This window comes from Dromaius novaehollandiae, chromosome 21, assembly GCF_036370855.1.
Source record: "Dromaius novaehollandiae isolate bDroNov1 chromosome 21, bDroNov1.hap1, whole genome shotgun sequence".
NCBI lineage: Eukaryota > Metazoa > Chordata > Aves > Casuariiformes > Dromaiidae > Dromaius > Dromaius novaehollandiae.
The window spans coordinates 10,004,600-10,016,556 of record NC_088118.1 but is presented as its reverse complement, the minus strand read 5'-3'; the positions used below and the strand labels follow the sequence as shown (position 1 = coordinate 10,016,556).

At 55.1% G+C, this 11,957-nt stretch overlaps 1 protein-coding gene across 1 annotated transcript; it reads right to left on the bottom strand.

The window, feature by feature from the left end:
• Nucleotides 1–1,766: 1,766 nt before the first annotated feature.
• LOC112995011 (olfactory receptor 14A16-like) lies at nt 1,767–2,753 on the bottom strand. The gene has a single exon (XM_026119705.2). It carries the CDS (start codon nt 2,700–2,702, stop codon nt 1,767–1,769), a length of 936 nt encoding a protein of 311 aa, XP_025975490.2. The 5' UTR covers nt 2,703–2,753.
• Nucleotides 2,754–11,957: the final 9,204 nt, after the last annotated feature.

Genomic DNA, 11,957 nt, shown 5'->3' with positions numbered 1-11,957 from the left:
TGTTCTATCACTAAAAAAATCATCATCCTGGCCATGCTATTAGATGTAGAGTAAACCAGAAGTCTCCCGTGAGCAAGTCTGGGACATCCAGCCACTTGGCCATTGGCAGAAATGCCATTTTTTGAACATTTGCAGTACCTGGGCACTCGCTGAGCATACCACGCTCTCCAACATGGGTAGTCTGCGAGTTCTGCCCTTTCTTTACTTTGCTCCTCTTTGGTTGAGGCTGCCAGGCTTTTATTTCATGTGTCCCACTGCACTCGCCCTGCTGCCTGCACTCTTGTTAATACAACCCAGAAAAGCGGTGGCTGTCCTTGCTGCAAGAGCACCCTGCTGACTTCTTGTCAACTTGATGTCCACCACAACCCCCAGGTCCTTCCCTGGATCCTCTTTCTTGTCCTTCTTGAAGACAGATGTAATGTTTGGTGGGGGAGATGGGGAGGGCCAGGGCTGGGCAGCGGCTGTGGGGCTGTGCCAGCTCCTGCTGCACTGCTGGTCCCTGCAGTGTGGAGAGAGGGGATGAGAGATGGGGCAGTGTGGGGGCGGCAGCAGATCAGCAGGGCAGCAGCAGGGAGCAGTGGGGGCTGCAGCGAGGGGTTGTGGCCGGTGTTTCTGCAGTGCAGAAGCTGTTGCGTTCATCTCACATGCAAAAGTCCTGCAGTGACTCCAGGCAGAATCAGACCATTTCCCTGGTGCCTGTTCCAACCTCCCAGCAGGACAGGGACATAACCTCTGCCATATCCCTACTCTCTGGAGAGCCTTTCCCAGGTAAGCGTATCAGTGCTGGCCTGCCTGGCCATTCATGGACCTCCCCCATCCTCCCCGCGGGGCCCCGAGCTGGTGGTGCTGCTCTGCAGTGCAAGTGGCTGTGGGGCTATAGTGCCACGGGGTGACTCCATGCTGGTGGTGGTCAGGGTGGGAAGCAGACCCAGCCACATGGGCATCATTGCACCTGACAACTGCCTACCAAGGGGCCTGTGGCCAGGGATGATGCTCTGCGCAATCGCAGGACATTTCAAATGGCTTAGGCTGTGTTCAGGTGTGTCATTAAATATAGTCCATGGTTTTGGATTGAAGGTGACATGAACCACTCTCCACACTCCCTTCCTGTGCCTGCAGGGTCCCCACTGCCTCTCGTTGGATTGCAGAGCTCTCACTAGTCTGGACATTCTTTGGTTTATACCTTCACCTTTGGGTGACTTCACCTGATTTTAAGAAGCTCCATTCACTGCCCACCCCGAGGCACATGGTGCTCTTGCAGAGGCCCTGTGCTCTCCTGGGGGATCCATACTCCCTTTGAGAAGGACGGGCATCAGTCTCCAGTCCTGTCATATGGGAGATACCACTTGACCATTCACCACCTCCACGAGCACTGGGCACGCACAAGTGAGAAGTGAATCCAGCCTTTGTTCCCTAACAAATCACTCCTTGAGCTCATCGCCTTGAGTCCAAGGAGTCCCCTGGAAAAGCGGAGTCTTTCAGGCTGAAAGTCCTTGAGCACATTTTTGACTCCAGCTTGGGAAGAAGAGCTCAACCTTCAAGCCCTGAACTGAAGAAATCCTCTTTTATTGAAGAGACCACATCTGACACAGGGATAGGCATATTCACAGAAGACCTCTGGGTCAGACAGACTGGGTTTGAGCTCCTGCAGAAGTGGAAGGAATTCAGACATTTGTGTAAAAACATGGCTATCACAGGGAGAATGCTCAAAGCAGAAGAGTTGTTTGAGAGAAATTAGAAACCCCTTGTGAAGAGGGATAGGCAGGTTATTTCTGCTGAACCAGTACCAGTTGAATCAGTCTGTTCAGTGCATCCTTGAGCTCCTTGTTCCTCATGCTGTAGATGAGGGGGTTCAGTGTTGGAGGCACCACCGAGTACAGAACAGCCACCACCAGATTCAGAGCTGGGGAGGAGATGGAGGGGGGCTTCATGTAGGCAAACATGCCAGTGCTGACACACAGGAAGACCACGGCCAGGTGTGGGAGGCACATGGAAAAGGCTTTGTGCCGGCCCTGCTCAGAGGGGATCCTCAGCACAGCAGTGAAGATCTGCACGTAGGACACCACAATGAAAATGAAACAGCCAAAGAATAAACAGGCACTAGCCACGGTAGCCCCAACTTCCCTGAGGTAGGCATCTGCACAGGACAGCTTGACGATCTGGGGAATCTCACAGAAGAACTGGTCCAACACATTGCCTTGACAGAGTGGCATTGCAAATGTATTAGCCGTGTGCAGGAGAGCATTGAGAAACCCACTGGCCCAGGCAGCTGCTGCCATTTTGACGCAAGCTCTGCTGTCCATGATGGTCCCGTAGTGCAGGGGTTTGCAGATGGCAACATAGCGGTCATAGGCCATGACAGTGAGGAGAGAATACTCAGCTGACAATAAAAAGGAAAATAAAAAGACCTGGGCAGCACATCCTGAGTAGGAAATGGACCTGGTGTTCCAGAGGGAATTGGCAATGGATTTGGGGACAGTGGTGGAGATGGTGCCAAGGTCGAGGAGGGAGAGATTGAGGAGGAAGAAGTACATAGGGGTGTGGAGACGGTGGTCAGAGGCTACGGCTGTGATGATGAGGCCGTTGCCCAGGAGGGCAGCCAGGTAGGTGCCCAGGATCAGTGAGAAGTGCAAGAGCTGCAGCTCCCGTGTGCCTGTGAATGCCAGGAGGAGGAACTCGTTGAGGGAGCTGCTGTTGGACATTTGCTCTGCCTTGCTTCAGGGCACTGTCCAAGGAGGAAAAGGCATTGACAAGTTAGAACAGGCTTCTCTGAGCAAAACCCAGTCCACTCCTGACAGCACCCCCCACATCGCCTCTCTCCTTTACCTTGTTCAGCTCCCTTTCCTTGACCTCTGCTTTGTGCTGAGGCTGCTGTGCAGTGCAAGGGCCTCTGCCCATGGGCTCCAGAGGAGTCAGCCCTGCTCTGCTGGCACAGGTAAATGGAGGTGTCAGACTGCCCTGTGTATTTGCTGGGGATACCTGGAGATGGGTGCCCTGAGCTCAGTAAAGGGGATTTGGTTTGGTGGCCCAGGAGGAATATTCTCTTTCTGTCACTGTGAGAGACAAATACAGCACTCATGGCAGCTGTGTCTGAAAGAGAAGGTCCCTGTGGGGGATTCATCTCCCCCAGTCTTGCCCTCTTGAACAGGGCTGTCTGTGTCCAAATCAGCCGCATCAGCTCCCACTCTGCCAAGGAAGAGGAACAGTGCAGTGAAGGCAGGGGCTGACCCGACCCTTCCTAGACATGTCTTTCCAACTGAGATGGAGCCTGCCTTCACATCAGTTTACCATCTTCATTCTTTCTCCAGACACTGGAGTGGGAGTGGGAAGTTACTGCCTTAACTACAGCTGAACCCTATCCTTAACCCCAGAGAGCAGGACAGCAAGAACCAGCCCAGCACAGAGAGGTGAGGAAACAAGGAGCAATACTGTGATGCTCCTGCCACAGGGAAAGCGAAGAGCGAGAGACAGACAGGCACTCAGGAAAGCCTTCCCCTCACCCAGCTGTGCACACCACCTCCCAGACAGCAACATCACAGGACAGGCGCTCTCAGCCTCTCCGTCGCACAGTGGGAAATGGGCATGTTGTCAGAGAGATGCCCCTAACCTCTGCTGGAGCTCAGGCTGCTGAGGAGGGGGCTCATGCCCTGGACCCCCTGGCCTTGAGAGCAGAGGATCTGCCGGGTGGAAGAGGAGACACAGGGGGCTTGCTTAGAGGAAGAGGTCTGCACTGAAGGGGATGACAGGGAGGTCTCCAGATTCCACCCCCCCACACACAGCATTTATAGTTCTAATTTCCTCTCATTCACTGATCATATCTTCACTGCTCAGAGCTTTTCCTCCTGGGAGCTGTTGCTCTCTCCCAGGTCTTTTCCCTGCCAGCACTCTGCAAACAGTAGGAAAATGAAAGCACAGACTCAGGAGCACCCTTATCTGTAAGTTAACCTCTGTCACTGCCTTGACTGTCCTCTAGAAAAGGCCCGTCGGAAATATCCTGGGGGTGAGCTGGACCTGGGAGCAGCCCTGACCCACGCAGCACCCTCTCAGCAGGAGAATGAATCTGCCCTGATGGGGGTCACTCCTCCCACTCAGATCTTTTCCCCACAGCGCTGTGGGGAGCTCCCCGGGCAGGCTGAATGCTGACCCTCGCAGGCGGCAGAGTCACTGCCCCGGGCACACAGCACCCTGGGGTGCAGGGACACTGCTCTGAATTACAGCCTTGGGAAGACCTAGGTGCACTCCCTGGCTTCACGCCCCTGCAGTGTCCCATGATGCCCTGTCCCTCTGACCGTGTGCCAGCAAATCCCTGCTCTAAAGCACCACCTCCTCCAAACAGGAGAAACTGGCAGAGCCACCCTGACAGACCCTTTCAGCTGTGGAAGGTGCCAGCTGCAGAAGAGCCCTCCAGGAACCACAGCAGTGTTGTCCTGCAGCCAGAGACTTACTGTGTCAACGGCTGTGAAGATTTCTCCCTGCAGGGAGCTCTCAGCCATCCTCCCCTTCCCAACTGTCCTTAGCTTCTGCGTCACTCATCTCATGCTGGCCCCTGCAGGCAGCACCCTGAGTCTTGCCGCTCCCTTAAAAGGAGCTGCTCCTGGACAGAGCTGCCTCTCTGCAGTGCCTGCCAGGTTGCCATGGGCTCCTGTGGTCCCAGGAGGCAGGCCCAGCTCAGGAGCAGAAGCTCAGCTGAAGATGTGACTTTCTCTGTCCCCTGCACACCCTCGAGATGTTCCCGGGACTCCAGGGCTGACAGTTCCTGAAAGGTAGCAGAGTCATCCAAAGGAAATGTCCACTGAAGGACACTAAAATAATGACCAATGGTCCCTCTCTAAACCGTGGGGAGAGACTGCTTCCAGCACTGCAATTTGTCTCATCACAGGACAGTTTTCTAAGAGAGGTAGAAACGTCCTACTCTAGAAGGCCCTGCTCCCATCTCATAAGAAGACAGGACAGCTGCACAAGGACAAGAAGGGAGTTCATTTACTTTTGCTTCAGGGATTGATATAGAGGAGTTAATCAATACATCTAAGGCTCACTGAGAAGCCCCTGGGATGGAGTGGGATTCAGTTCCCTCCCGTGTGCTCTGCAAACTCATAGGACATGGGAGTCCCCTTGCCCAAGCTGTAGTGTGCACAAAATGCCTGTCTGCATGGGAGCTCCTTGTTTAAGCCCCCACTGTAATCAGTGGAGATAGAGGGAGGGAGTCAGCTGTGCACACAAACACCCCTTTGGACATTTGAAGTGCCAGAGGTGGTCCAAGACATGTGCAAGCATCTGCTGCCTCTGATGGAGCAACTGTGAGACCCACATCCTTCTAGAGCATCAGCTGGGAACCAGGTGGGGAATCTCCTCGGCCAGCTGAAATGACACTTGATGCCTACTACTCCAAGAGCTGTGCTCACTATGAAGCTGAGGGTGTTAGAGGAGCAGACTTGGGCCTCCTGGGGGGCCTGGTAGAGGTATGCCGTGTGAGGCAGTTCTGAAGGGCAGGGGAGCTCAGGAAAGCTGGCACATCTTTAAGGACAGCATCTTCCAAGCTCAAGAATGGCCCATACTGATACTCAGGAAAACAAGCAGATGTCTTAGGAAACAGGCTCGGCTAACAGAGAACTCACGACTGAACAACAGGAGGGAATGGGAAGCATAGAGAGGCTGCAAAGGAAGACTTCAGAAATATTGTCCAGGGAAATCAGGAAGCAGTTAGGAAAGCCCAAGCCCCTCTAGGATTGACACTTGCAAGGGATGTCAAAGGCACGGAGATGAACTGCTGTTGCTTCAGTAACAGTAGCTGCAGATAGGTCTGGGGAACTCAAAGCCTTTGCTTCAGTCCCCACCAACAAGGTGTTTCAGGCCATTGTCCTAGAATCAGGTCTCCCAAGGTGAAAAACCAGCAGGGCATGAGCGTTGAGTCAGGCTTTACATGGAAGAACTCAACCCATGCAAGTGTTTGGGACTGCATGGGCTACAGCCGAGGATGCTGAGAGCTGGCTGAGAGACATCAGTAAAGGGAGGGAGATCCCGAGGTAAGAGCAAGGTGGGGAAGCAGGTTGGGTGTCTACAGTCTGCAGGCACCCAGCAGCAGGCATGGGACAGTGCAGGACAGTCTGTGGTGGAGACAGCCAAGGGCATTGGCATGCTGTAGGGCCCGAAAGAACAGAGGTCTCTGTCCTATGGCCGTTGTCTCTGTCACTGAGGCCTGCCAGGAGACACTGGGGCCTCACTGTCCCCTTGCCCACCAGGGCACCCCAGCAGGTGCCATGTTGTGGTCCTGTACTTGGCATTGCACACTCCCCACCCAGACAATGCCCCCAGGGGTAGTACTGGGCAATGCATGGGGGAAAGGATCTCCCTTCTCAGGAGCTGGGGGTCTGTGCTTGGCCATTCTGCTTCATAAAACACATCAAAGGTTGACTTGGCAGCAGAGCTACCTGCACATTTCCTTCACCTACCTGTAATCAGTGCCTCCAACTTTCTCCACTAATCAGCCCTCGGGGAGTCTTTGTGGCTAATTGTCCTCAGTGGGACCCATTAATGCTATATGGAGCTTTGGGCTCTGCTTCTGACTTTGACTTCTTGAATATTTTCTTCAATCACCTTTCACTAGCTGTAGTTCATGGACTTAGCACTAAATTCACCACGGGGCTCATTAAAAGGCAAAAAGCCCTGATGAACCACATCTCTCCCTATCATTTTCTGCAAGTCTTGTATGGCTAATTGGAGGAGTTTCAGGGGTGTAGCTGAAAGATGGAGACTTCAATAATATACAAGCATTTCTGCCTTTAAAGTGTTTTTATGATTGTTATTTTTCAGCTTTCCAATTCTCTGATATTGATCCAGAGTGTCTCCTGAGGAAGTCAGGACATCTAGGAAAAGCAGTCTCCGAGAGGTCACACGCTGTATGGACGATCTTCCTCCCCATCTCCCCACCCCTGCCATTGCTCTCATCAGCCACCTGGGACTTGCATCACTCCTCTTAAAAGGTAACCTCATTCCACTCAGCTCTGCAACTGAATGTTACAGCTCACATGCCCCAATTCCCACCTGCTTTCCTTAGACAACTAGCTGCACATAGACACAGAAAGTTCTTCATTTAATTGCAAACAAACAAAAATAAAGCATGATACAGTTTCATAAAAAATAATGACACTCCTCAATGGTATGCCATGTACAAGCTGCCTCCAATGAGGTCCACTTTCCACAAGGGATAGCCTTACTAGAAACCTTTTGGATAGATAGGAAATGGTAGATATAAACACAATTAAAGACTTGGCTAAAGGGACAGACTACTGAAAGACAGAGCAAGCTTTCAACTCCCTGAAGTGTAAACCAGCAGCCCAGTATGGGAATAAAGAAAGAGTAATGAAGGGAGGCACAATGTGACAATGTCCAGCTAGTGTGCTGTAAAGGTGATGATAGAAGTTGTCAATTTAATCAGGGCATGTGGAAATACAAGAGAGAGGCATACAGCTCCTGGGGGTCCTGGGCTGTGCCATGGGCCGTGCTGCTCTTGGGGATCCTGGACTGGGCTGTGTTTCTGTGCAAAAGCCCGGAAAATACTTTATGCAAGCCGCTAGAGAAGACGGACTTTCCTGGGCACTCAGAGACATCCATGTAGGACTTGGGACGTGTTGAGGGAAAACCCATCCCACCAGTACCAAACTCACTGCTCTCCTTCCTGAGACCTTCCTGGGTGCTTGGTCATGAAGCAAGAGGGAGCGTGGGGCCACAGCGACGTCCCAGACTAGCCTCCATCAGGCCTTCAGCTGCACAACATGTCACAGCTGCAAGTGCTCTAAAGCAACACTTCTGTCATTCGAAGCCATGCCCCAGTGTGTAGAGAAGGCTTTGGGTGGACACACAGGAGATGGGAGAGAAAGCGCAGAGAACCCAGGGTGCACAGCTGGGGCTCACAGCATCAGAGAGGGCAGTGCCTGAGAAAGCAACCCAAAGAAGGAAACGGGTCCTTCCTTTCAGTGACTCAGAAAATCCCATCTCAGACAGTCTTCAAGGGAGATGGGGTCTTCCTTCTGCAACAGTCGCCCCAGGACTGTGCACAGATGAGGAAGAGCAGGAAGGATGCTGGTAGGGATGCTCTCAAACGCCAGCAGCTGCAGAGCTGGGAGATGGTCATATCACAAAGTTCTGAGTGAGCCAAAATGCAGGTCCTGAGGCATTGCACTGCCTTACAGGCCCTGCACCAGAGCCTGCACAGCAGCACTGCAGTGTGTGGGCATGTCCTGAGAAGCCCAGGGTCAAAACTGTGGGAGATCCAGGGAGCCAGAGCTGTACAACCCCCTCAGGAGAGCCAGAGTGCCTGTGGTGGTGGGGATCTGGGGTGCCAGGGCGGTACAGCCCCCAAGAGAGCTAGGGTCCAAGGATCCAGGGTGTCAGGGAATGTACCCAGGGGACAAGCACTGCCCCAAGATGATGCCCAACAGCCCAAGGACCAGCTAAGGTCCAAGATGAGAAATGGCTTTCCCCAGGCTCAACCAGAAGGAAAGCTGGGCAAAATTCATGGGAAATGGGAACACTCCCCCATATCTGCTACCTGCTCTGGCCCATGGCTTTGGAGCCTGGCAGGGACCAGGGTCCCAGATAAAGCCCTCCGGATGATGTGTGTTAAGGGCACGTTTGCTCTTTTACGGCATCTCATTTCTATATTACGCACTGCAGACTGGGAAACCTTGCTGAGGACTCTTAAAAACAAAGAGTCTGCTTTGGTGCCTCAAGGAGGAAGGCTGCATCCTGTCCCAGATTGTCCTACATCCTGCTTCTACAAAAACAGCGACTCTCAGTACAAATCGGTTTTGAAGCTCACCAAAGCATCTCAGCCCATGGCCTTGCTTTGTGCTGTTTCATCCCACATAACTTGGATCTCATCTTTGAAAAATGCCAACCCCCAAGTCAACCACCATAACCCAGCTTCCCACACAGCTCTGCACAGTGCAGAGCCCTGACAGTGCAGGGGTGCAAAATGGACCTCTCTGGTGCCCCCCTTTAGATATTTCACAGCCTTTGGCACCATCTGGAGATGTTCCTGAAGGATTTATCAGAATTTTTTGGAAAATACCTGGGGTGAAGGAAGGTGAGGGGAGGGAAAAATCTCTCTGCTCTCTCCCTGGCTGTGCCATCTCCATGGCGGCGACCTACTGAGCCCCCTCATGACACAAGCTGAGATCACAGTGGGATGTGCCGCATCACAGGGAGGTCTCTGCCGTGCCACAGCAGTGCCCTCAGTTCCCTGTGAGGGCCAGGAGCTGCTGGGCGCTGCTCCCATGCTCCCCATCACTGCCTTGTGGAGCTGCTCCATGGCAAGGAGTGGGGACAGGAGGCAGCAGGGCGCCTTGGTTTCCCTCGCTGAAAGGCAGAGGAGCAGGTTGGAGAGGAGTTTTGGGTTATGAGATATGAAGAGTGTCCTTTTTCCCCGGATGGACAGAAGAGCTGAGGGCAAGGGGGCAAGCGAGATGGAGGACTGCTAGACCAAGACCATCAGCCCAGAACACAGTGCTTGTTTGCAGTGCTCCTGCAGCTCTTCACCAAGGGTAACGGCTTCAGGAGCGCCTTCCCGAAGTGTTGCACAGATAGTTTTAACCAAAAAAACAGCTGTGGGTCCCGGGCTGTGGGGGCGGCAGGACAGGGCTGGGGGCTGCCACAAGAGCCCTGCCTGAGGGTCCTGTCTGGCTTAGGGGACAATGTGGCAGCCAGGACTCCTGGGTCCTGGGGATGGGGCTGCCCTGAGCCCCAAGGATCCTGTGGGGCTGCCTACGTCCCCTCATGGCAGAGGGCAATCCATGGCCAGGCTTCCCTGGGAGTGGGTCCCCCTTTGGGATCTGGCTCTGGCAGGAAAGGGGTCCTGTGTCCTGGTGGCTGCGGTGTCCTGCAGCTCCCATGGGGCTCTCAAGACCATGCTGGAAATGCCTTTGCTGGAAATGGACCCTTCACCTTATAATAACCCTAAGGCATCTACTTGTTTGGGAGAACTTCTGTTCCTTCCCCCTGGATCCTTTTATGCTTCCAACTTGGCAGAGCATGTTTTGGGCATCTTCTCCTCAGATGGCCACAGCCCCTGTCCTCGGCAAACTGGGGTCCAACCTCTGCACCCAAAAGACAGCCTGTTTGGGGGAGCAGCTTGGGAACAGGTGGGGGTGCCATTGCCACCCCACAAGTCCCTGCTGGCCCCAAGCCTGTTTCTCTGAGCCATGGGGGGCAGTGCTGGGGGGAGGAACCCAGCAGGGCCATCTCCTCCACCCCCTCCTGGCCCCACACCTCCACTGCCCAGCACCGGCAGGCGCAGAGCTGCTCTGGCCCTGGCTGCCCCGTGCCCCCATGGGCTCCTCAGCCCTGTGGAGCAACGTGCCGGGCCCAACCAGGCCCCGCAGAGAGCAGCCCCTGCCCGGCTGCAGTCCAGACCTGCCAGGCGCAGCATGAGGGCTGCCGAGGCCCGGGGCTGCCGCAGGCAGGGGGCCAGGGCCCCAGGGGCCAGAGAGCCCTGCCCTGCCTTGCCTGGAGGGCAGGAGGATGCTGCCCATGGGCTCCAGCGCTCTGGCCATGCCCCGGATCCCCACGCCGGCACCAGCACCGGCACCAGCACCAGCCCCAGGGCTGCTCCCCCACGCCTGGCACAGCCCCTGGGCGCAGGGCAGCCAGGAGCCCCGCGGGACCCCTGTGGCAGAGCCCAGCCCCTGAAGGGCAGCAGCTGGGCCCCGGGGCTCTGCACTGCCTGGGCACACGGTGCTGGGCTGCCAACAGGCCCCGCCGTGCCCCGCGCTGCCACCCACAACATGGCATCTCACCGCGGGGTGGGGGGAAGGGAGGGGCAGAGCTGGCCGCCAGGGCAGGAGGCTGCAACGTTCCCCTGACAACGCCCCAGTGTTGCCTCCTATTGGCTGGTGTGAGGAGCAGGGCGGGAATGGGTTTGACTGGTGGCTCTGTCAGCCAATCGGAATGCAGTATGTGGAGGAAAACAGACCTGGAAGTGGGGCGTGAGCAAAGCGGTGAGCACGGGACAAAGCACCCTGGCCTCGGGGGAGCTGCCCTGCGAGCCAGACATGCCAACTGCCCCCGAGCATGTGGGCTGGGGCCGCTTGGGGGGTTTGGGGGCAGGAAGCTTTGCCCCTGCCCTGGGTCACAGACCCCTTGTCAAGTGTTTCCCTGAGCTGCTGCTGCCACCGCAGCCCCCAGGTGCTGCTCAGAGCTGCGTTTGGGAGCTGCTGGGCAAAGTCTGAGCAGGCTCCTGGTGTCCTCGCAAGGGGCCCTTCCCAGTGGTCTCTTTTGCTCTGAAAACCGCATTTCCAAGTGGCTCTGAGAGAGGCTTTCAGAGAAGTTGAGGCACAAGCAAGAGGCAAGAGCTGCCTGATCAGCCCCTGTGAGAGCCCTGCTCCTCTGCTTCCTGGAGGTGGGAAGTGAGCAGGCGCAGGGCTGTGAGTGGCTGTTCAGAGGCAGTGCCTGTTGCAAGGCCTTGGACGACTAGAGGGGAATTGAGGGGATGGAGAGTTGGACTTTCTGTGTTTTGGGGCACTTGGGGGTGCCCTGTCTGCTGCCATGTGTGGTGCTGTGCCCCGTGTGTCACTGCTGCAGAGGCACGTGTTGGCTGCCAGCCCTCTGCGTCTCCCCTGTGCCTAAAAGAAAGGTAGGACGTATCAGTGGCCCTGCTGGCTGTGCTGTCACAAATACAGCCCAGCAGAGAGGGGAGACATTTGCCCCGACTGTTGTGACTCTGCAAGGCCAGCAGAACTGACAGTAACACTCAGATTCTTTCTTTCTTTCTAGGTTGCTCCACTCATGTAGGTTCCCAGTGCAGTGCTAGAGCCCCTGAGATTGGAGGCTGCATGCCAGGGTGTGTCCCTGTACCTGTCAACATCTCTGCCAACATGGTGAGCCCTCCGTGAAAGCAGCTGCAAGTAAATGAGATGAGGCTATATATGGATGTGAAGGCTTCCATAAATGTGCCTGGCTTC

What these genes read in the sequence shown, in the direction of transcription:
- LOC112995011 (XM_026119705.2), bottom strand. Translation starts at nt 2,702, where the DNA reads ATGTCCAACAGCAGCTCCCTCAACGAGTTCCTCCTCCTGGCATTCACA.